Genomic DNA, 25,918 nt, shown 5'->3' on the forward strand with positions numbered 1-25,918 from the left:
ATCACGCGCACAGAATCATTCAGCGCAGAAATGTATTGTCAACACTGTTCTGTGATTTCTCAATAAAATAGCTTAGAAACTAAAAGGTTCAAGCATATATTTCTTAATAACTAAATCCCACAGCTTCAGTACTAGTAGAGAGACGCTGTCACGTAGAAATAATTCACACACGCAATCGCTCTCACTAATGCATTCATATGAATGTAATCTTTACTGTGCTACTTTATCTGTATCCGATTTAGAACGAGCAGAAATCTGTGAGAAATATAACGACCCAAAGACAAAAGAACTGATAAAAATTAGCTGTTATAGGAGCAATAGCCATGTGGGCAGCGCTGTGTCATATGCCATAGCTGTACACAAGGTGTTTGTCACAGCCCCAGACTTATTTGCTCGTTAATGACGTCATCAGCGACTAGTCGACTCGACTTTCATCACATAAAAGTCGACTTTAAAAAATCAGAAGTCGTTCAACCCCTACATACTAGATACATTTGAAAGTTCTGTTATAATGCTACTCTGTGCAGTCCTCACCTGTCTAATAAAACGCATAACATATTAAAGCGTCTTTGGTGTTTCCATGTTTTCTAAAAAACAAAACCGGAATTCGAGGGTGTATGACGTCATTGGCAGGAACACTTTATATGCACTTGCGGTCTTATGGACTTACAATGGCCGCTGCGTGCGCATGTCCGTTAAGTCCACGAGACCGTAGGGTGTCCCATTCGTCATTTTAGCATAGGCCCTGTCCCAAATGGCACCCTAAACCCTTGCGGTCTTCCTGTGAGTCCGCACTTTCGTGACGTAATGTCACTTTGACTGTCGGGTAGAAGTCTGCTGCGGAGCTCGCCCCAGTGCGGGCTCAGCAGAAGTGCGGATCGAGGGCGCATAACGGCCGCAAAGGGGGCGCTTGTGAGCACCCTTCTGTACGCTAAAATTACAAATGGGACACCCTACGGTCTCGTGGACTTAACAGACACGCGCACGCGGTCATGAAGTGCTCCATTTGGGACAGGGCCTATGGACACAGTCTGTGTCACTAGTTAAAATTGCTTATTTCTCTGAAATTAAACATTCTTCGAAACATTTGGGATAATGCAAGTATACAAGTCAGCAAAATATATAACACTGTTCTAGTGGTTTTTGGACATTTTAATAAAAAAATCTTACATATTGTGCCTTTAACTTTTTTTTTTCAGTTTGTTTTGTTTTCAGCATGACATTCACACATAAGTTCATTAAGAAGATTTGACAGTCATTCAGAGAAATTACTCATAGACCCGTTTTTGTCACGCTTGCATTTACCAGGTGAGCATCATCAATATGAAGGTATTTTTGGTGCAAAACAACTGAGTGTCCGTGACAGCAGAATTTGTAGTTGTAGAGAATAGCCACACGTGTATCAGTAAATCTGAAGTCACAGACAAGTTGCAAACTTGTAGATTTTTTTTTCTCTTCCACAAACACAACACAGCAGTTACACCTTCTTGAATCCTTCACTGCAGGTGCACAAATCCTAGTCTACGAATCACAAATCAAGAAACTCGTACGCTCACGTTTTGCTACTATTGCTGCAGTGAATATGGTGCAAAACACATTCACACACCTGCATCAAAAAATGTGAAGTCACGGACGAATTTTGTACATCCGCAAATCAGTTTGTGAATTCTTGCAATGAGATCTGCACGCTTGTAGAATGTTTTCTTACATATATTTTTTTTCTAGCACAAACACAAGTGCATAACTACAACAGCGTGAATCTGCTGCTACGAGTCTCAAACACTGTTTTTCGCTTGCAAATGACAAGTTTCACGCTCTCTCCCTTATGCACCACCTATCTGTGTGAAAAATGGTGCAAAAGTGATTTGTGCATCTCGGCGGGCACTGTTCAGAGAGCAGAGAATTTCGGCCAATCAGAAGAGCTCATTTCGGCGCCTGAAACACGCCCCCTAGTTTTAGCCACAACCCCGAAAAATCGCGAGCTGCGAGCATCTTGACAGCGACAAGTATCAAAAAATTTACGTGTTTTTTTTTTCTTTCTTTTTTCTGAAATCATTTGTTTATAGCTTAAATATAGCTACGTTGGTAAACAGCGTTTCTTAGTTAGGTTAGCAAATCTTATTTCACGAAAGGTAAGGTAACGTTAGCCTGCACTGTTAAGTTTGCCATTCAATCGTCTCGTATTAAATTACACTGTCTAATATAACGATTTATTCCTTGTGTTATGCTTTACCTTATAGAAAAATGACAGACCAGGGTGCATCTTCGCAGGTGAGTAAGTAAAAACCAAGGCTACCATGTTTTTTTTCTTTGGTGAATAGTAATTTTTATTGGGATAGCCTACTATAGTAAACTAAAGGTAATTTACAGCAGGCAATCTATAGTAGGTAATTTGCCTAGTAATTATTATTAACACAAGTACTATTTTTGCCTTTATTGATAAAAACAATACTATTATATTGCAAACGATATAGTCAAACCAAAAATTATACATCACCAGATATCAAGTAAGTGCAGGACACTATAGTTCATTTATGTAAGTGAGGATAGCAAAATAAAGTAAATTTTTACATATTATACCTCAAAATTCTGGATACAGTGGACTACCAGTAAAATTGATTTGGGACCAAAAATTTGATTTGACACTTTGACCTGACCATATTTTAAAATCACTTTTGCACCATATTTCACACAGATATGTAGTGCAAAAGGGAGAGTGCGCGAAACTTGTCATTTGCAAGTGAAAAACAGGTTTGAGACTAGTAGCAGCAGATTCATGCCGTTGTAGTTATGCACTTGTGTTTGTGCTAGAAAAAGCATCCAAGAAAAAAATATATATGTAAGAAAACATTATACAAGCGTGCAAATCTCATTGTAAGAATTCACAAACTGATTTGCTGATGTACAAAATTTGTCCGTGACTTCACATTTTTTGATGCAGGTGTGTGAATGTGTTTTGCACCATATTCGCTGCAGCAATAGTAGCAAAACATGTGAGCGTACGAGTTTCTTGATTTGTGATTCGTAGACTAGGATTTGTGCACCTGCAGTGAAGGATTCAGGAAGGTGTAACTGCTGTGTTGTGTTTGTGGAAGAGAACAAAAAATCTACAAGTTTGCAACTTTTGTCTCTGACTTCAGATTTACTGATACACATGTGTGGCTATTCTCTACAACTACAAATTCTGCTGTCACGGACACTCAGTTGTTTTGCACCAAAAATACCTTCATACATCAAGCCCTAGATCTGGTTTGACTGGCGGTACACACGCACGAGGAATGCGTGCTGACGCTGCACGCGACGCGACTCTGCGCCTGAACTTATCAAAAACTTTTTCTTTTTTAAACGGAAATCCAGTCTTCGTATTGAGACAAATAGTTGTAAGTTTAATAACCTATCTAATCTTACAGCTCGCGTGAGTAGTCCGGGAAGGCCCGGTTTTCGCGACTCCGTGACCGTGACACTTGGGCTAAATATACACGAGCAGGCGCGAGATTTACCTTTTATGCTGCAGACTGAATAACCCTGACAGTCAATCACTTTGCTTCTACCCTTACTGCTAATGCAAAGGGCAAACACAGTTTCTAAAATAATCATTGTTAACTATTTTGCTTATTATGCATTCAAGTTTTTAGATGACTGGCGCTTGAAATTAGGCTAACTGTAAATGGTTGCAGCCACATCAGCAAGACCAAATCAATGCTGTAATGCTTAATTTCTATCGTTTTGCTTGAAATCGTAAAGCAAATAAATAAAGGCACACAGTTTCCAGCTGGTCAAAAATTTGTCACCCAAACAATGGCATGTATTCGTATTTTAAAATGTTACTTTATTTTATTGTTTAAGCATAAATATGCCAGAATATAGTGAGATTTACGCTTACAATAAAATACTTTACCAATGATTTAAAAACAATAGTTTTAAGTACCGACAAATTCCATTAAATCAATTATTTGCAATTATGCAAGTACACTGATCTTGTTCTAAAGGATATGTAGCTGGAATAAAAGACAAAACTATTGCTTGGTGATGTTTTGTCGTGTGACCATGTTTATATAGTCTGCGACAGCAGGAGGAGTTAAACTCACCCTTACTCGAACGGTTCCCACGGCGTTTCCCCTTTTTGCTTCGTGGCATTCCGACAGCCGCTCCAAAACACCGAAGCCCAAAAGAAACAGATTATACAGAACAAGAAGGTGTAGACAGTCAACAGTTTATCAACAATCCCAGCCGAGAAATCCTTCCCAGAGTATCAAAATACTATGATCTGTGCCGTTTGGCCCCACGCTTTAGGCACCACCAATGAAAGATGCGCCTTACACCGAAATCAAAATACTTAAGAATTCAGTTTTAGTATTTACTATCTATGGCTGTCCCCAGGTAACCGATATCTAATGCCAGGTTGTGATGGTAAATGTTTCTGAAAATGTTTGGGACGGAGTATCGTGCACGTTGCTGCTCCAGATTCCACCATCTTCCCATCTGTAACGGCTTGCACACCCGGCACGCTCCTCCTCTACGGCTCACACAGAAGCAGAGAACTATGGGTAATGTAGTTCACTGTATGATTCCGCCTGAGGGCCTCAGCGAGAGACGTAAAATTGAGAACTTCAATTCCCACAATGTTCAGCAATTCAGAAATGTTTGGATTGCACGGTCTACAAACAAAAGTTACATCTTTCCAGTTTCCAGCTGGTCAAAAATTTGTCACCCAAACAATGGCATGTATTCGTATTTTAAAATGTTACTTTATTTTATTGTTTAAGCATAAATATGCCAGAATATAGTGAGATTTACGCTTACAATAAAATACTTTACCAATGATTTAAAAACAATAGTTTTAAGTACCGACAAATTCCATTAAATCAATTATTTGCAATTATGCAAGTACACTGATCTTGTTCTAAAGGATATGTAGCTGGAATAAAAGACAAAACTATTGCTTGGTGATGTTTTGTCGTGTGACCATGTTTATATAGTCTGCGACAGCAGGAGGAGTTAAACTCACCCTTACTCGAACGGTTCCCACGGCGTTTCCCCTTTTTGCTTCGTGGCATTCCGACAGCCGCTCCAAAACACCGAAGCCCAAAAGAAACAGATTATACAGAACAAGAAGGTGTAGACAGTCAACAGTTTATCAACAATCCCAGCCGAGAAATCCTTCCCAGAGTATCAAAATACTATGATCTGTGCCGTTTGGCCCCACGCTTTAGGCACCACCAATGAAAGATGCGCCTTACACCGAAATCAAAATACTTAAGAATTCAGTTTTAGTATTTACTATCTATGGCTGTCCCCAGGTAACCGATATCTAATGCCAGGTTGTGATGGTAAATGTTTCTGAAAATGTTTGGGACGGAGTATCGTGCACGTTGCTGCTCCAGATTCCACCATCTTCCCATCTGTAACGGCTTGCACACCCGGCACGCTCCTCCTCTACGGCTCACACAGAAGCAGAGAACTATGGGTAATGTAGTTCACTGTATGATTCCGCCTGAGGGCCTCAGCGAGAGACGTAAAATTGAGAACTTCAATTCCCACAATGTTCAGCAATTCAGAAATGTTTGGATTGCACGGTCTACAAACAAAAGTTACATCTTTCTAAACTTTTCTGTATGAAAACAATAAGGACGCTAAACAGAACTGTCATTATACCGCGACTTTTATGGTTTTATGTTGCTAGTATTTCTCATTGAGTGAGACGGTGATACATGTGGTCGTCAGGTTTATCAACACCGGTCATAAAACACATTCACTCTTTAACAAGTTAATTATTCACTATAACAATACTTATTTTACTATTTATTAACTAACCAACTATTACTACTCACCAAAAAACTTTACACGCAAACCGTAACGCTTATTAATAATAGCCAAATTCACTCTCTGCAAATATAGTCAAAATCTAAAATGTTCTACTTAAGGTGGAGTAGGAGATCTTGGAAAATGCTAACTTTAGCCTGATAGCACCAAAGAGTATAGAAGACCGAGAGGCGAAACTCAATAGAACGTTCCATTGCAACAGCGGCGCCCAGCAGCAGCCCTGCGCTTCCGCCATTTTGGGGTGAAAGCGACTCGGTCGGCAGTCCACTAGATTCTATCTGTCGCTATGGCAAATATCAGCTGCTTTGTTTAAAAAACCGTACATTAAAGCTGAAATACAGCCTGAACGATGACAACAATATCGTACAATCACTAGACTAGTGATCATCAAATCCCTCTAACAGTTAATTTTACAGATTTTACTTTAAAGTCTTCCCTTTTTCACAAAACCTTTTGCTCTAGAAACCATGTCAGTTTCGGTTGAAAATATTTTAAATTCAAGTGTTAGCATTATTAACACTGAATTAATACCAACATATGAAATTAAATTAATGACAGAAAAATTAGGAATGTTGGACAATAAATATATAACAGGAATATAACAGCTTGACATACTGTTTTTGCAGTATTATATTAATGTCTGTTAAAGGGAAGACTGTAAACAAAAAAAAACTTTGTGTAAAAAAAAAAACACGTACAGCCACTTTTTTTCAAAATTGTTTAATTATTTAATTATGACAGAGACACAGCAATGCATAATCTAATCTAGATCATCATGTTTGTAGTGTGTTCCAGGGGATTAAAACGTACAATATATATTTCAGACCTTGTGGAGTAATAGTAAATAATAGTATAAGTAATTGTAAATGTGTAAAGTTGCATAAGCACATTACTTATCCATATAAATCATTATTATGGTTTCTATGGCTAGGACCTGCAGTTCCTACAAGGATTTAAGTTTACTACTAGACTAAAAACAGTTAAAGTTAGCAGGTGCATAAGACGTCCCACTTCAAAACATACAATATTTTTACACTTTTGTGAAAAATAATGACCTGTCAGGGTCTTTTGGGAAAAAGATGAAAGGCAAGATTTTTATTGTCACACTGATCATTTTTGCAGTGGTTTGCCCAACATTGCGTTCTTTTATTCCACTTTGACCTCTCTTTCGTTGTTATTCTGTCTATTTCTGTATATCTGTGCTGTTGTCCAGTTGGAATTTTCACCCCAAAATGGCGGCCGCGCTACCGAGGCGCCACCTAGTGGCTGTTACCCAAAAAGCATCAAAGTTTCGCCTCTTGGTCTTCTATACTCTTTTTTAATGATAGAGCTGCTCTTGAACGTCCCACCCTCCCTACAATCGCCGTCCAAAGCCACGCCCCCTGAACGCTTATACGCTCGCTCGCAGACAAGAATACGGGCTAACATCAGCGGTTCCCAATTCCAGCCCATGTTCCAAGGGAAGTAAACGTAAACGGATTTCCCCTGCTCAGGGAGTAGGGAGCAATGAACACTGTGTTGGGATCATATCGATCGGAACACAGTTTATGCAAGTAGCTCACTTCTAACTAGCCGGCTATCTGAATCGGGTGTGTTAAAGGGGTCATATGATGCTGCTAAAAAGAACATTATTTGGTGTATTTGGTGTAATGAAATGTGTTTATGCGGTTTAAGGTTCAAAAAACGCATTATTTTCCACATACTGTACATTATTGTTTCTCCTCTATGCCCCGCCTTTCTGAAACGCGTCGATTTTTACAAAGCTCTGGTCTGAAAAGCTACGTGTGCTGTGATTGGCCAGCTATCCAGTGCGTTGTGATTGGCCGAATACCTCGAGCGTGTGACGGAAATGTTACGCCCCTTATACCATGCTGTGATGCCTTACCATATTGTGATAACCCATTATAAACGAGGCATTTGTTGCATCCAGTGGGGACATAATTACAGATTATAATGACTTATACTGTCTTTTTACGCATTGCGTTAACATAAAACCATGTCTGCATTTGTGAGCGGAGAAATAACAAACAACACTGCCCAAAAAACTCGCGTTTGAATCGTCACTGGCAAATTCTTTAAATATAAAAAACGTACTTACAGTCTGTGAGTCAGAACAGCCGGCATTGTAGTCTACTCTACCAGGATCAGGAAACAGTCCTCCATAAAATGTATTGCACACATCTGAATATTTTGGTTACGCCTTCTTTCTTTGCCTGAACATTTGGGCGGCGTTATGCAAATCTTCCCACATCGTGACGTAGACATGTGGGGGTGTGTTAGAACGAGCCGTTTTAGGTAGGCGTGGTTGACTCTTAACTTTTATAAAGAATATGTCTTTGGATTTGAGACTTTAGTCTTTGCAACTTTACAGATCTTCTTTATGCACCAAGAGCTTGTAACACTCCAAAGAGAAAGGAAAAATTGAAATCGCATCCTATGACCCCTTTAACTAAGCGAGACCTTCAAAATATGCAGAGCGGGGGGCGCAAGGACTGGGATTAGGAACCGCTGGGCTACATCATTTGTCATTCACCGGTGAGAAAACTTTAAATGTACTACAATACCAGGAAGGAAGATCAGGTTGTTGATGTTTGTCTGCCATTCTCGCTCTGTCTGCACAGCGTGCGAACCGCTGGGCTACATCATTTGTCATTCACCGGTGAGAAAACTTTAAATGTACTACAATACCAGGAAGGAAGATCAGGTTGTTGATGTTTGTCTGCCATTCTCGTTCTGTCTGCACAGTGTGCATGAACGCGCTGATGACGTATCCTGTCTGCGCGAACCGGGTGCGCAGAGGTATGCTAATACATACCTTGACAGGCAGGTAGGAAAGCCAATTAAAATGCTCGGACTGAGCGTTTTGATTGGACGAACATTTCTTGGTCCTATGACTTCAACAGAATATATAAATACAGATAAATACATTTAGACCACTTAACTTAATGATTGCAATCGGGATGTGAAGAGACTTTCAACCAGCATAACAAAAAATGTTTCTGAAGACAATCGCCTATTGCACCTTTAAATTAAAGACTTTATTTAAAATCACAGCCCACAGTACAAACACAAACCATACCAAATTGTTGACTGCTAAGTGCTAATGTAAAAGTGTATATACTTTAAAAGAACAACCAATCAAGTAAAAGTTTATAAAAATTATATAGAATAAATGTAATTATTTAATCACATCCCAAAAAGAAGCATAAATGGAAATGTTCTTTCGGACAGAAAGACTTCACAGTGATGTGGTCTAAAGTTAATTATATTAACAATACTACAGCATGACAACCTACTCCTGAGAAATTAGGCACTTTCCTAATACAGTTTATCTCATTCAGATTAGCTTTGTTAATTATTTTATCATCGTACATCATAAAGTTATGACACTAAAACAGTACACCGGCATAAAATGAACCAGATATGTGGCAAACTTAGGAAAAAAGGAATCCTAGTCAGTAGTCTTTAAAACAGATGTCACCTTAACTCAAACTAACATTTTAAGTGCTCTATGTTAGACACACATACACACACACACACACACACACACACACACAGAAACAACAAGTGGTCCTTTCCCACATCCTGAAATTCCATTTGATTTGAATTTCTAGTGAAGTGGCCAAAATGTTGAGCAATTATACACAGCAATTATAACAGAATGTCCTGGAATGTAATTTAAATGGAAGTAAATTATGTTTGTGTTTAAAGTTTGCATTTGTGTTTGCATTATGGAATGCTCGATGTTGACGTGTCTCTCAGGCTTTACATAATCTCTAATGTTGGTCTCCATTCCAGCGGGAATCTAGTGGCAGTGATCTCCACTGCTAAATAAGACCAGACAGATCTACGACAGACCCTCTCATAAATACAGACGCTTTTATGATCAGTAGGTCTACTGGCCCATGTAGTACTTGGTGGGCACGAATGGCATCTTGCTGACCACTGCTGGCACTGCTTTCTTCCTCACTTCCACCTGGATTGATGTGCCCACTTTACTGAAGCCAGCTTCAACGTAGCCCATGGCAACATTTTGTTTGAGGCAAGGGGAGGGGCATCCACTGGTGACCTCACCTTAAATAAAGTAGACCAGACAGAGTTTGGAATGACATGAGGGTGAATAAACAATGATTTTGAACTATTCTGTTAAACACAAATCCGTTTGTTACCTATAACCCTGCCATCAGATGACAGGATTGGTGTGTGCTGTCTGACAGGTGGTCCAGTGGAGATCAGTCCCACTCTCTTTCTCTGAGTCTTTGCCTTTATTTGAGGAACAATGATGTCAGCACCAGGGAAATCTTGTGCCTGTCGACGACGCTTACCTTAAAACACACACAAATACATTAGCATTCAATATACATGCATGGGAAGTGATAATAAAAGTGTTGACGCACCTATAGTCCAAACAAGACTTGCTTCCACAGGTGTGGTGGTCTCATCAATGTCATTGCCGTAGAGACAAAGTCCCGCCTCCAGCCTCAGACTGTCTCTGGCACCGAGACCAGCGAGTTTCACCTCACTATCAGCTAACAACTTTTCAGTCAGTGAAACAACATCTCCACTTGGTACTGAGATCTGAATAAATCATATGTAAATACAACAGCATAAATATTACAGACATGCCAAAAACACACACACACACACAAAACAACCTCCCAAAAAGAACGCTTTTAAAACTAGTCTCTTATAATCACCAAGGCTTCATTTATTTGATCAAAATACAGTAAAAACAGTAATATTGTGAACTATTATTGTAATTTAAAGTAACTGTTTTCTAATTATTCCTGTGACTGTAAAACTGCATTTTTAGCAGCCATTACTCCAGTCTTCACATTATCCTTCAGAAAGCATTCTAATATGTTGATTTGGGGGCTCAAGAAACATTTACTTTTTTTATCACTGTTAAAACAGTTGAGCTGCTTAATATTTTTGTAGAAACCATGATATATTGTTTACTTTGATGAATAAAAACTTTAAACAAACAGCATTCATTTGAAATAGAAATCTTTTGTAACATTATGTCTTTCTTTACTGACACTTTTGACCAATTGAGTGCAGCCTTGTTAAATAAAAGTGTTAATTTAAAAACCTCAAACTTTTGAATAATAGTAAATAATTTCAGTATAGTTGTCATACAGTCAGGTGGAGATCACACACCTCAACTCCATCCTCCCCTGTATATCCGCAGCGTGTGACCCTGCAGCCCTGGATGCCAAACACTGGGGTCAAAACACTGGTCATAAAGGTCAGCTTCCTGAGGTCATCACCCACACCTTTCTGCAGAACCTGGGCCATTGATGGACCTGTATACAACATGAATATACATATAATCATTGCCGAAACGAATGCCCCAAAAATGTACATAATGCATTTAAATAACACACACACCAATGTATTCGAAAAATATAAAGCAGGAATGTGGGCAGTATAACCATGCAAGTATACCACAAGTATATCCATGACTTACCCTGCAGAGCAATGAGACTTTCTTCCATGAACTCCAAATCTACATCATGACCTGCTGCTTTAAACTCCTGCAGTCTGGCCTACAAACAAACACACATACATTTGAACAAACACATGTGTAAGCAGATAAATATATACAAATAACAATTATTAACAGACTGACTGCATAAAAAAAAAAAAAGATTTTCACACAATAGTATTTAAAAAAAACTGGAAATTAAAAATGTTAAGGTATTTTGACGCCCTCTTGTGGTGTCAAATATTTTCCCAAAAATATTTGAATGCCTGATCAATCAGAATCAAGTAAATTAATATGTTTAATGATCATAAACTGTTACTGGCCTGCATATGAGCAGAGTCTTTGTCCGCACAACCAGCATTGGAGACAACATACACGTAACCCTGATCTGTCTTGGTCACAATCAGATCATCCATGATTCCTCCTTTAGTGTTTGTGAAGAGGGAGAGAGTGCCCTAGAAAAAGAAATGTCATTTTTGATGACTAAAGCATGTTTTTTTTTTTTTACTAAAGTTGACAGTTATTAGAACTATCTCTGTGTGGGTGTGTCTTACCTGGTTGTCTTTTAGTTCAGCGATGTCGCCAACTATTAGAGACTCTATGAACTTCACTCTGTCTCTACCATAGACTTTAGTCTATGAGGAGAAAACAGCAAATATTCATTAGACACACTTATCTCAAAATAATGAGACATAACAGCCAATGTTGTATGTCAAATGTGGCATTTTAAGCAGATGTTTTACTTCATTTTTAAAACATGTATTGGGTCAAACCATACCATATGAATTGGTCTACAATGTCTACACACTGACCTGCAGCATGCGACTGACGTCGAAGATGGAGCAGTGCTGGCGTGTGTGCGTTAATGTGACTGTCATTGTACTGCACAGGCATACTCCATCCTGCAAACTCCACCATCTTACCACCCTGAGCCCTGTGGAAGTCATACAGCGGGGTTTTCTTGAGCACCACCTAGATACAGAGAAAAATCAATTCAAATAAAACCTGTTGGATAAAGTTCATATTTATATAATACAGTCAATAATATAGTTAATAATAATAACAATTATAGTAACACAGTATAGTACAAATTTATAGCTTTGATTTTTATAGTATCTTATATGTTGTTCAGAATCATTGGGGGTTTAAAGATTAGATTCTGCAATTAATAAGATCCTGCGTGCGTTATTAAATCAGTTTAAGGTGCTGTGACCTTTGACTGCCTCCTACCTATGAGTCCGCCCACTTTTACCTCACATTAGGCCACATTAGCTATTTACAGTTTACGAAACCAGTCCAAAGTCAACTAAGTAGTCTGAATGACAGTCTAGAACACGATCTGATCCACTGAGAGAGTGTGTTTGAGGCTTTATCTTTACTGCACCAGGTTTCACACCCTCAGACTGGTGTGTTTAGGAATTCAAGAGAAATCAGTGCCTTGTGACTACCAGTGATTGAGTATCATTGACATTATTACGCTTTTTTTTTCATATTAGGTGAGAGATTACATGGAATATGTCAACCAGTTAATCAATGTTTCACACCACAGGACCATTGAAAATTAACTAACAAAGAAAAAGTCAGAAGTTGCCGAACCTAATATATACAATTTCGCTAACAGATTCAAGAAACTCATAATCTGCGCGACTCGAGTGTTGTCTGCGTTTGATGACGTTACAGGGTGTTCCGAATGAACAGGTGTTGCTAGGTGAAGTGAACTTTACAGATAGTGTTTAGGAAGCAGTGAACACCGCGTAGGAGCAATATGAATCGGACCGCAGCTTGTGTGTTTCAGTGCTTTACACACAGTGAAAGCTGCGAGGACTCTGTACGGATGGACGCTCTCGTGCTCTTAATTAGCGCAGCAGATGCCCGTTTCTCCTGACTCCTGCATGAACGACACCCTGAGCCATAACAGAGCACTAGATTCAAAATCATCTCAGTAGTCAAGGCATTATATTGAAATGCACCAAGTAAAAACTTTACTTTTACGAACTTTGCAGGAAATTATCTTTAGTTTTTCGTCACGGTTTTGCAAAGATTTCGGTTTATTTTAAGTTGTTTAACGTTTGCGCTGCTTATGATGTTTTAATGATCCCAGTTCCCTGCATACCTCTGTGGAAGCTTGCCTGTCCTGTGATTCGTCATAAGAGCCTCATTTTCGCGTTCGGTATGAAAAATCCTTCATTCGCTCGAGAATCGGATTTCGCTGGTCGCATAATGGGTGCAGTTTTGGTCCACCAAAAGGAACCGACTCATACGAGTCATTCGTTCAGGATTCGATCACACGCATGATCTGAAAAAGAACCTGTTCCCAGACTTAGGGATGGGCGATACCACTTATTTTGTTTTCGATACGATACCGATATTTTTCAAGGCAGTATCGTCGATATCGATACCGATTCGATACTTCTGAACTAACCTTTTAAATTATGAAATGTATTAAATTATTAAGAGTAAAATGGGTAATGATAAGCACTTAACTTTGTTTAAAACGCATTTTAACATTAAATACGCCTTAATTGTAACTTATTAGGTTATATTTTTGTTTACACATGGTTCAAATATGTTTTTTGTTTACACATGATTCAAATCTGCAAATACTACAGTTGAACTATGGTCACTTTAGTAAAACCATGGTTCATTTTCATAAGGGACAGTGACAGGCTGAAATTAACAAAATCACTGGTAAATAAAACACACCTTAGTGTCGATATTTTCTGTTTGAGTATCGATACTTTCGATACTCGCGTCAGTATCGATATATCGATACTTTGGATCGATACGCCCATCCCTATTCCCGGTTCCCAACGCTAGCTAGCTTACAAAACAAATTCGCTTAGTTTGTAAGAAAAAGTACACATTTTATGTCGTAGTTTTTATATTATCCCAAGACAAGTTAAGAAATAATGGACATTCCTTCTATTAAGCTGCATATTAAGCCATTTTCTTCCAATATAAAAGTTTTAATGCCTGTATCACAATATACACAAAGTCCGCATGTAACTGAATGATTGTTTGGCCCCAAATCTATAAATAAGCGTTCTTCTCGTCCATGAGGCAGCAGCTATTTCGGGTCTGGGGATTTTGAGCAGTGTTTAGGGGTAGAGGAGCCAGGCGGACGAGACGGACACAGATCGCTTCAGACCATTCAAATCACAGCGGTTTCTCTGCGGTTTCTCTAGTGTTTGTCAACACAACGACGCACAGACGTCTACTAGCGTTTGATGAAAACAATCTGAGGGTAAGTAACCTATACACGGGCACAGGCATCAACAGTTAGCCACTAAGAAATCATTTTCAGTTTAGTTTGTGTGTATTTGGGCCATAGTAGAGTCATCAAACAGTTGATATGAGATCACCTGCTTCTGATTTTACTTCAATCTATTCAGCCAAAATTCATCTGAGACTAATCACATTGTTTCAGGTTTTTTTTTTTTTCGTTTTTAAATGGGAGATGTTTGATCCATGAAGTGCGCTGTTTACTGTCTACATCTGAGATATGTAAGGGGCTGAAAATAGTTTTTTGGTGGTGAACAGTTCCAAACAAACAAATGTCCATGTTTATTTAATATCAAACATTGGACATTTAACATCACTGCTGTTTCCAGACTTCAACTGGTTTTCAATAATGCATCAAAGTTGGCAAAATGTTTGAGATAAATATAGCTGTTCAAAAGCAACAGCAATATAGCCTCACACTTATTATGCAACATATTTAACAAATAAAGCTGTGCTTTAACTGTAAAATGCTATGGTTTTGTCTTTAATTTAGCATCCAGTCATTAAGGGATGGGAATAGTCTTTTGCTCTTTTTTTGAGGAATAGTTCACTCAAACTTATAATACTGGCATAATTTATTCACACTCATTTCATCTAAAAACCGTAGGACTGACTTTCTCAATGGAAACACAAAATGTGAAAATCTGAAGACTGTTTTCCTTGCTCTGTCCCATGGAATTACATTTACTGGATGACTTAAATTTCAGTCTGTTTCTCACATGAAGTTATCATATGGTTTTATAAATTGCAATATAGTGCAGAAGCTGTATGGACCACGTTCATGGTGCTTTTTATCTTTTTTGAAGCTTAAACGCTCTGGTCTCCATTCATTGCAATTGCATGGAAAAGTGAGATCAGTGCAAAAATTTTTCTTTTGTATTTTTTGGAAGACAGAGTGTCATAAGGGTTTAAAACAACTTGAGGATGAGTAAATATTGATTTAAATAATTTTTGAATCTTTGACTCAGGTTTGCATTCTCTGTCTGTTTGTCAGTGGAGGGAGTGATCATGAAGTCCACTCCTTCTTCTCCTCCTCCAGTGTTTGTTCGTGTCAGTGAGCGTGACCTGACAGAGATTGAGCTCCATTCCGTCGACTCCATCAATGACCTGCACCGCACACACTCTGAACAGCACAGCAAAGGTATTTCATCATGTCAGAGACTGTATGTATGACTTTAAAATCCTCATTGGTTTCTATAGCACTCAAACCCACTTCTCACTGGCAGGTGCTCCACCACCTCCTACCTCCAATGGGAATCTTCAGATGCAAGATCGAGGAGTTGTCTATCAAACAGGTCAACCAGTGAGAAGGCCCTGTGTGAGCAGACTGAATGACATATGCACTTCCACTAGGCGGCACTATTTTTTAGCATGTGCAGCCATTATTGCGTTCCTCCTTACTCTCATTCTCATCTTCAGTTTTTTAGGTGAGACAATCTGTTTGCTAAAGCTGAAATTATGAAATTAATGTTTTAAGGCTAAACTGAAAGAAATGTTTCGGCTTCAATATGATTGGCTTCAAATCTTGATTTCAATGTTTTTGCGTTCTCTTGCAAAAGTATCACATTCCCAGATGTTCTCTTGCAAAGCAGTCCCCCAACAAAATGTAGTGTTAATTTGGTGTTCCCATGCAAAAGTGTCCTGCCGAGAAACTTTGCATGCTTGTCGCCAAACTAACATAGGGCCTCCGTAAGGTTGTCTAAGCTGTCAAGTTGTCTAAATTGTCGTTTTTAAAGCTGGAATACGTTTCTATGCATTTCTGTGCCTTACTTTAACTGCAGTTTTTGTTGTCGCTATTGTTTCCACTTGCTGTGGTAATCATCATTATTCCACTGATGCTGTCGACTGAGCTTTTTTAACATATTGATTCCAAAACATTCATTTAGAGGGCCTGCTGAATTGTTGTTTTATCAAATAACGTGTTTTCTGTTATCAACCCTCCAGTCCAGCAGAGCAGTGCTCTCCACACACTTTTGGAGACGGTTAAACAGAAAAAGGAAACAGCTGAAGAAATCTCCCAGCTCTTACAAGAGCTGCAAAAGCTGCACATCAACCTCACAGAGCAGCGGCCATAACAAAAATAGTTCAACACAGACCCACAGGAGAAACATGACTGCACTGTGACAACACTGAGAGAAGAGCACCGATTCTTCACATCAACATGTGTGATTCTATGTCTTAAAGGCTTCTATCGCTTCGGTGGAATCCAATATCCTGCTCAAAAACATTCACTTAGCCTCCTGATGTTTGTGCAGTGTAAATGGAAAATAATGTATTAATTAATGGACTTTTCACCAGTATTTTTTGTACACTTATATGGTTACACACTATTTGGCAACTTGCTATATTAGTTTAAAGCAAATGATAATACAAAACAATACTAAGAAATATGGAAAGAATGTGAATAATCATACCTGTTATTATATTTTGATTCATTGTTATCACTCCAACAAACATTAAATTGTGATAAAAAAATTGTGAATGAGCAAGAGTGATTGCTGAATGATTGTAAATAATTATATAGTCTAACATTCTATTTAATAAGAAAAGAGGAATTTTAAAATAAGAATAAAAATAAATGAAAATGTTCTTACATTTTGTGGGGCCCTGGTTTTATTGTGAAAGATTTACATGTGCACATTATTCCAAATAATAAAAAAAAAAGTATTTGTAATCTTTCATTAAAAATATAACAACTAGCTTTCTGAGATTACTTTACTTTTTCCACTGTGGGGTTATATTGCAACAGCCTGGTTCTGGAAGTAAAAATCCTATTCATTTTCTCATCAGGAAAATGACATTACTCATGATTCTGCAAAGAAATCTCCACCAATCAGAGAATCAAAAGCCAATCATGATAAAAGACTTCTTTAGTGCTCATCCACTCCCATAAAGCAATGCGAATTAAATAACAGTCTTCATACACTTACACTAGATACACTCTCTATTTTGTACACTCTTGAGCTCTGGTCTTTGTCCGATTTTCAAAATATGTAATGTTGTGATTCACCATACCAACACAGTAAGTAGCTGGTTGGTTTGGTTAATAGCTTACAACTTTTTCAACAAAGATGTTTTAAAAATCCCCACAGTGAAAATGAATGTAAATCAGAAAAGCGCATCTGTTCTTAGGAAATTCTTTGCTCGCAGTGTTCTCCTCTCCATCCTTCATAACAGACACACTTGAACTTTGACCTCATGTCATTGAGAGGAAGATCTTCATGGGTACCATGTAGAGGGATCATGTAACCTGAGTGAGGGTCCCGTCGAGCGCAGCGTCCCTGGTTGTTACACATTCTTATACTGCAGTTCCTCACACCAGCCTGCAGGGCGGCAACATACTCTCCTAATACTGAGCTGATGTAATCACGCAGGAGAACACACTGCCGCTGAAGAAAGACAGAAATATATATTATAGCTGTAGCAATGAGTAACAAGATATGTGCTAAGTCAAATGTTGAATATTACGCATTTTAAGTTTGTGTACTGACAGTGTTTAGACTTATCGAGAGCATTAGGTTATCACACAAAGGTAAATTCAGACTATAAATCCTCACATACAGTTAGGCCTATACTGACCTTAGACTTTGCAAAACTCAGCTCGCCCCATAACACGACTCCAGCGGCCCCTAAAGCAGCACTCTCACCTAGTGTGTGCTCCAAATCCGTCTGAAAAGATACACATACATTATGATACAGTTTCACAGAAGAATGTAGTTTTAAAAGTCAGATCAGCCTGAATTAAGACACTCTAAGCTTGAAACATAATCGATTAAAGTATCTGAATGTTTCTGAAGGTCAGAGGCTACTGTTGTTATTGTCAGAATAAATGAAAACATTTCTGTTAATTGAATATTTATATTTGATTTTTGTTAAAATCAAATACAAATATTAGATGAAGAACTTAAACTAAAAGAAAATGAGAAATGTTGCCTTGGCAACTGTGAAATAAGTTTGCTAAAATTACAGAAATAAAATTAAAACTATTAAAAAACATTTTCTTAATTAAAATTAAAAGGAAATAAAATATGAATATCAGATGAAAACTTAAAAATTTGAAATGTTGTCTTGCCAACTAACTGAAATAAACTTAATTTGAAGTACAAAAATTACTAAAACTGAAATAAAAATTATTTAAAACTTTGTAAAAACTCTTATTTGGAAATATAAACCAATAAAAATGACATTAAATAAAAATGATCACATAATAAAATAACAAAATATTAAACTAAAATTAAAATGAAAAAAGAAAATAAAAGCTCATTCAAAATATTAATATAAACTATAAAAGTACATTAAATAACACTGGTCAGAAGAGATTCACTGATATTATATTCTGGTCATTACTGATAACTGGTAATTTTAATGTTGTGGCTGATTACCAGAATTATAATGGTCCAAAAAGTAAAGGGGTCATATGATGCTGCTAAAAAGAACATTATTTTGTGTATTTGGTGTAATGAAATGTGTTTATGCGGTTTAAGGTTAAAAAAGCACATTATTTTCCACATACTGTACATTATTGTTTCTCCTCTATGCCCCGCCTTTCTGAAACATGTAGATTTTTACAAAGCTCATCGGTCTGAAAAGCGAGGTGTGCTCTGATTGGCCAGCTATCCAGTGCGTTGTGATTAGCCGAATACCTCAAGCGTGTGACAGAAATGTTACGCCCCTTACCATACTGTGAAGCCGTGTCCTGGCCGGAGTGACGAGACAAAAACATTCAAACCCATTATAAACGAGGCATTTGTAATTCTAAAATATTTTAAATAAATAACACTGCATTTTTCTAAAATTAATTACTTTAAATGATGCTGTTGAATTTATGTATTACAACATTATAATTTACAATATAAAAATTTAGAAATTTGCTAAGGATTAACTTTATCAGTGATATTTTAATAACTATTAAATAATATTTTATTATTATTAAAAATGTTTTTTTTTAAAATGAACTTTAATTGACTCTATCGCCCCCTTGAGTAAGGAGGTTAGTTACCTCTACAATAATAAAAAATGCATATTTAGTAGTACAGCAATGCATTGGCCAAGAATTTGCATACTTGCATTGAGCACGATTCTGAACTAAAGGAGAACCATCTGCTTAAAGATGAAGATGAGGTAACATACTGGGCACAAGCTCAGAACTAAACCCCTCCTCTTTCAAGATCTATCCTGGGTGGAGGTGAAGAGCCCACTAATGCATGATAAGCCTGGAACTCAGAACAAACACAATGTAAAAAACACCATATGGAAATTGTCAAGGGGTACCTGGTTCAGAAATGCCAATGTGTGTGTGAACGCCACTCTGGCATAGGGAAATACAGGAAGTTCTTCAGTGCCAGGTGAATGCTGGGATGCCACTCGGAGGGCCTCAAGTACACGGTGTCTCACCATGAGTTGAGCGTGTGCGTGTCCGGCCAGCTTACGCCACAAATAAATGCTGGGATACAAGGCGGTAGAGTGTTGCCATAGAAATGCCAGTCCGTCATTCAGAATCTCTGTTCCACTGTGGCACTGCCCCGTGTATCCGCTCTGTCCATGGCCATGATTGTTATAGCAACTGGGAAACCCATAAAACCCCCATAATCCCTCTGGGTAGAGGCGAACACCAAGGCGCAGGGTCTCTTCCATAAACAATCTTGCTCCTAATTCAAACTCCGCCTTCGCCTTGGATTTCACTTCCTCCTCTGACATATCTGGATGTTTCCACCTAACCAGCTTTTTGGAAATTTTCCTATATACAATTCTTGTCCCGAAGTTCCACATCCATATGGGCTGCCATGCTTCCCAATCCAGCACGGCTAATCCACTGAACGTGTGTCTCAACACTTCATTGATCTGCGCCTCAGCCAATGAGAGGTGAGCCATCAGGGATCCTTGTTGAGGCAGGCCACCGTTGACCTTTGAGCCCTGACGGTTGATGTAGGGGTAAAGACCCAGACGGCGCTGATAAAATATGCTCATATTTTGACCCTGAAATCTCTGCTGTGAGTTATGAATGATGTTGAACTGGCGCAGCGGCAGGGAGACTCCATATTGACACTGACACCGAGCTGTAGGTATATTCCAGATCACTGAAAAGCCACGCCTCCCGATGACAGGCTCCACCCCCTCAACCATATTCTGAACAGGGTTGATGGGAGACAAAATGACTGACAAGGCTAAAATGAGGATTGGATTGGGAATAGAGGATCTCAGAAGCATGCCTATGAAATACACACACAAATTAGTGTCATTCATGTTTGAATTAAAAAAGCAAATAATGTAGAAATAAGTGTACTTTTTAGTTTCCTATGTAAATTTCCTATTATTCTGTTTATACTGGGGGAGTTGAGGGGATGTCCTGTGTTCTAAAACTGGTTTGAGATAAACCTATGGTTGCCTGGTCACTAGGAGCAGGCAATATACCAGTAGACATGATTAACTGGTAGAAATTTGTCAACTGGTAGAGATTTTGGACTATCGTCTCTATCGTGGTTACACACTCACGTGACGTTGCTGTGCTACATGCTCACGAAAACATATTGTTTGCACATGTTTCTTAGCATTGCGGTTTAAAAACAAGTAATTCTAAGCCGTTGAAAGGCAATTAGCAGCGAAAGAGAATATTTTTTAATTTTGCTATATGCGCGCGCTGTCTGAGAGACTGTTTCTGAGTGCTGTCACAGAGGTATGTGAAGACCGTATTGAACGTACTTATTTTGCCGCTTTATAGGCCTTGAAAAGGTTAAATACACACACTTGCATGTATCAAATGCCGTCTTTGCAAGTATCCTCCTAAACACAGTAATTTAGGTCTTAAGTGAAAGCAAACAGCTGAGAATAGTTTATTGGATCTGGGCAGTTCTTAAAGTGACAGCAGTCTAAAATTCCTGCTGTCTGTAATTTATGTTAATCAAACAACAAAACAGAGAAAATCTCTCACTGCACTAAGGAAAGAACACAGTTTTGAAAATTTTGGACCTAAAAAATGTATTTGTGAGATACAATGCAGGGCCATGTATAAATTTCTATAATTTCAAATAAATGTTGAAATCTTGAACTCCCTATACATCAAAGAATGTTGAAAAAAATGTATCATGATTTCTGAAGGATCATGTGACACTGAAGACTGGAGTAATGATGCTGAAAATTCATCTTTGCATCATAGGAATAAATTACATTTTAAAATATATTGAAATACAAAACAGTTATATTAATTTGTAATAATATTTCACAATATTACATTTAAGTGTATAATGAAATGCCTTGCTGAGCATAAGACTTTTTTCACAAGCATTAAAATTATTGGTCCCAAATGTTTGAACAGTAGTGTATATATATTTTTAAAAATAATCAAAAGTTGATACAAAGAAAAAGTCCATGGAAACAGTATGAATCAAATACCCAACCTGAAATCTGATCCTATGAAATGATAAGCACAACACTTCAATAGATATAGACAGTTTTTATTTTGATGAAAACCCTTTAAACGCAGCAGATAATCTCAGCAGCGACATTTATTTTATAGTGGTGTTACAAAGATTTACCTTTCAATGATTAAAAAAAAATAATCAATAAATAGTAGCTAAAACACAAAGTAAACTTTGGTATTGAGGCACATTCAGATTGTCACAGTATTTGAGTTAATACAGTTCAGGTTTACAAGATCCTTCTTGTCCCGTAAACACCGTGTTTGTGTATCCCTGAATAATTACAGACAGAAGGAGTGTAGCATGAGTCTCAGATGTCCTTGTGCATCCAGAAGATGGGCAGCCCTCTGTTGTCGGTGTACGGCGTTTGCTCCAGAGTCTGATTAACTGGAGCCAAGGATGACGGAGGACAAGGAGGAGGTGGAGGAGCAGAAATAGGGGGAGGAGGAGGTGGAGGTAAAATGGAAGGTGTAGATGGTGCAGGATTGTTAAACTTAGAATCACTCTTCCTCCCTTCCTCCTCGTTCTCTGCGCTTCTACAGAACTTGTGCAGCAACTCCATGGGCATGAAGGAGGCCAGAGTCCCGACACTTTGGACAGGTTTGGACAGCACAAACCCCAGATGGGCGTAGAAGTGTTGTTTATCATGGGTGGTAAGGCACAATCGGGTGCAGCCCCGTTCTTTGGCATACCATTCAACCCCCTCCATTAGGATACGGCCGTAACCCTTCCCTCGTAATGTGCTGCACACCACAACCGATTCCACAAACAGACTATGACTCCCCAGAACATGGGACAAGCGGGCGTGGCCTATTAGCTTCTCGTCCTGACTCCGCCTCTCTCCACTGAGCAGCAAGATACACACCGGATAGCTGTGGCTCGACTGACGGAGCGAGTGGATTCGCGCCCCCATGCTGCGCTGCCATTGGGCATTGAGTAATTCCGCACACACCTCCACGAGGTCCCAGCGCTTGTGAAGAGGTTCGATTCGAACGACTGCGCAGCTGATGTCGCCATCGCACCTGCACACACGCCAAGGGCACGAGGTCAACAGGGGCCAGTAAGTGTCGTTTTAATCAACACCTGACTGAACATCTCAGAAGTCATTAGTGTGATGTTCTTCATTCATTTGGGATAGTTTATTATTTATTCACCCTCATATTGTTCCAAATCTATATGAATTTTTGCTTCTGTGGAAGAAAAACGAAGATATTTTTTGAATATAATAAAACGTTGTTTTGGACCCCCATTGACTTTCATTGTACTGAAAAAAAAAAAGTAAACATTTCTCAAGTTACTTCTTTTGTATTCCACAGAATAAACTTTATACAGGTTTGGAACAATGTGTGAGTGAGTAAATCATCACAGAATTTTCCTTTTAAATGACTTTAATAAAAATGTACATTTTCTTCCCTTTAGAGCCATGGAGAACAGAAGTGGAGTATCCAGTTGAATTCTTAAAAAAATTACAAATTTTTTCGAGTCAGCTTACTTCTGAAAATTTGCTGCAAAAACTGTCACTTATTTTCAACACCCAACAGTTTGTGTCACCATCACTTCCACATGTCATTTTCACAGGCAAAAGCTAGATTAATAAAAAGGTAGACTGAAATTGTAAGTAATTCACACCACTGAAGCAACAAACACATGCAAAAAAATACAGCAACAGCCTATTTCGTGAGTAGTTTTTCTTCTCATAGCACATATAATATATAAAACATTTTTTTATCTGTTGAAGTTAAAATAGCAGAGGAAGCTGTGGTGTGAATGTGTGATTCCTGCTATACTACATGGACTTCATGCTAATGTGAAATGTAGTTTAGAAAATAAGATGACCGAAGACATAAATATAAAAAAAATATACATAAGTTCAGTTTAGACATGTTTTGTAGTCACTCTCTAGCTTAAAACATCTTTGCATACTTCGCTTTTCCCGTGTATGTGTGAAGTGAACGCAAGTGAATGGACCACAAACCTTAAAGAGATAGTTCGAACAAAAATAAACAAAATCCATCATCAAATAATCACCCTCATGTTGCTTCAAGCCTATGCCTTTTTCTTCTGTAAAACTTAAAAGAACATATTTTGTATGGAATGTATACATTGTATGGGAAACAACTGAAATATTTTGTGAAATATCTTCTTTTATGTCCCACAGGAGAAAGTAAGTCACACAGGTTTGGAATCACATGAGGGTGGGTAAATGATGACAGAATTGTAATTTTTGGTTGAAATATCCCTTTAAGTCTAGTAGTCATCTGATATGTTTTTTTTTTCAATGCACCTATAGAGCAAGATGGGCAATGGCCAATATGCTTAAATAAAATTGAATACAGGTGTTAAAGACTGCAAATGAGATCCACAGAAAATCGCTGAAACAAACTTTCATTTTACACGATACTTTACATTTCATTTTGCAATTCACAAGAATGTCGATAGATTAGTACACAAAAGGAAGCAATGGTAGTTGACCAAGTGGACAAGGTTATCAGTATAGTGATTGATCACTGGTTAAGACACTTTAATTATGAACAGTGCCACACATATAAAAATAACATGCATTTCTCCACTTGTCTAGCTTGCTTTCTAATATAGTTTTCTAATAAACCCCGGAACTGAATATTGTTGGCTTTTATTTTAAATAAAAGGATTTGCTAAAAGCATAAACATAATATGTAAATAAATGATAGTTTCCTTGATAAAAATCAAACACAGAACCATGGCTGGACTAAAGGATGCAAACCCAGATTTAGTGTGCCAAAATAAAGCATAACCCGTTATAAATCAAAATCTACCAAACTGTAAATACTAAAAAATTGCAAATAAAATAACCAGCCTCACCTGCAGCGCTCACAGAGACAGAACTGCCAGTTAATGTTTCAAAATTGTGTCATGTGCAACTAAGGGTCAAAATCAGGAAACAAGAGACTTTTAAGTGTTCTCGTTGCAAGCTTCCTTTAACACTGGCCTGGGTTCAGTTTAGCCCATTCACTTATATTAAGTACTGTTATTTTGGTGTGGAAAGGCTGGTTCTCGATCAGTGGTGAGAGGAAACAGCTTTCATGACTTTACCAAGCCAAGTATTAAATGCTGATGGGAAGTGTGTGGGTTTTTGAGAAGGTTGCGAATGCGATATAAATGTTTGCAGGCCCTAATATGGAGAGACACATTAAAGCTATTCAGAGCACTGTCATTTAACTTCATGGAATTAATGGATTTAATGGCCATTTAGATTTTTTTTTTTTTTTTTTCAGATCAGTTGAGCTCTGGATTTAAGTTGAATTTTGTGATACATTTGTTTAATTCAGACTGATCACAGAAATACACATTTTCTCTGGCTCAAGTAAAACTCAAATGTTTCAGCCATTCATTCGCTAAAGGCCACGCCACTCTCTAACGGGTACTAAACAGAGTCTAATTCAACATTTCTAAATATAGTAATAGCTTATGAACTATCATATCGTGTTTATAAAACGAATTACTAAAGATTTGTATGTTTAAAACAATAATAACAGCATGCCGCAACACTCGAGCACAATAAGACACACCGCAAGTCAGAAAAGTAATCAGATAAAAGAACAAACACAGCAAGCAGTTACGATTCCCGTTCAAATACGTGTAAGACACACATGCAGTTTATTTGGGATTTAGTTTATATGAGTTCTTATCTGTGATACCTACATGCTGAAAACTTTATCGCTGTCACAGCAGCTGTCTTTTGAATCTCCTTCTTCTTCGAGTGAAGCAGATGAAACAGCGCGAGTCGATTTACTGCCGCCTACTGGCCATACTCCGCTCTTACACCAGCCTACATGAGCACATTCTGTAAATACAGTAAGCCTAGCTATTCTCCGCTGCCATTTGACCCTGGACCACAAAACCATAATAGTTATCATAAATAGCATGGGTA

At 38.1% G+C, this 25,918-nt stretch overlaps 3 protein-coding genes and 1 pseudogene across 6 annotated transcripts in view; all 4 read right to left on the reverse strand.

The window, feature by feature from the left end:
* Positions 1-5,463, reverse strand: part of LOC107669668 (interferon-related developmental regulator 2-like) — a 23,049-nt gene extending 17,586 nt beyond the window's left edge. Inside the window, exon 1 of one of the 3 annotated variants that reach the window (XM_016462004.1) lies at positions 5,009-5,463. In XM_016462004.1, the coding sequence (XP_016317490.1) occupies positions 5,009-5,057 (49 nt within the window). In that variant the 5' untranslated portion in view covers positions 5,058-5,463. Of the gene's footprint in view, positions 1-4,088; positions 4,542-5,008 lie in introns of those variants that run through there. The other 2 variants (XM_016462006.1, XM_016462005.1) reach the window with 2 other exon arrangements.
* Positions 5,464-9,023: 3,560 nt separating this feature from the next.
* LOC107669596 (aminomethyltransferase, mitochondrial-like) lies at positions 9,024-15,267 on the reverse strand (annotated as a pseudogene).
* A 1,930-nt stretch (positions 15,268-17,197) lies between these two features.
* Positions 17,198-25,691, reverse strand: LOC107669627 (hyaluronidase-3-like). Of its 2 annotated transcripts, XM_016461939.1 has the most exons (4): positions 24,850-25,691; positions 19,865-20,802; positions 18,173-18,262; positions 17,198-17,982 (listed from the first exon to the last, which is right to left on the reverse strand). In XM_016461939.1, the coding sequence occupies exons 2-4, from the start codon at positions 20,798-20,800 to the stop codon at positions 17,722-17,724; spliced, it is 1,287 nt and encodes a 428-aa protein (XP_016317425.1). In that variant the 5' UTR covers positions 20,801-20,802; positions 24,850-25,691; the 3' UTR covers positions 17,198-17,721. The 2 variants fall into 2 exon arrangements, with proteins under 2 accessions (XP_016317425.1, XP_016317424.1); XM_016461938.1 differs by lacking the exon at positions 24,850-25,691 and having other exon boundaries at positions 19,865-20,836.
* LOC107669630 (N-acetyltransferase 6-like) lies at positions 22,112-25,750 on the reverse strand. Its single transcript, XM_016461941.1, has 2 exons — positions 25,690-25,750; positions 22,112-23,030 (listed from the first exon to the last, which is right to left on the reverse strand). Coding segments are annotated over exons 1-2 (714 nt in total). The 5' UTR covers positions 25,692-25,750; the 3' UTR covers positions 22,112-22,318.
* Positions 25,751-25,918: the final 168 nt, after the last annotated feature.

Source organism: Sinocyclocheilus anshuiensis, unplaced genomic scaffold, assembly GCF_001515605.1.
Source record: "Sinocyclocheilus anshuiensis isolate Anshui unplaced genomic scaffold, SAMN03320099.WGS_v1.1 scaffold80, whole genome shotgun sequence".
NCBI lineage: Eukaryota > Metazoa > Chordata > Actinopteri > Cypriniformes > Cyprinidae > Sinocyclocheilus > Sinocyclocheilus anshuiensis.

Bases quoted from the DNA above. Each gene is read 5' to 3' on its own strand.
- LOC107669627 (XM_016461938.1), bottom strand. From the start codon at position 20,836: ATGAATGACACTAATTTGTGTGTGTATTTCATAGGCATGCTTCTGAGA. The intron at 18,263-19,864 runs GTACCCCTTGAC...GTATCTTTTCAG, and splicing joins CATTGGCATTTCTGAACCAG to ACGGATTTGGAGCACACACT. The intron at 17,983-18,172 runs GTCAGTATAGGC...GTCTTTCTTCAG, and splicing joins TGAGTTTTGCAAAGTCTAAG to CGGCAGTGTGTTCTCCTGCG.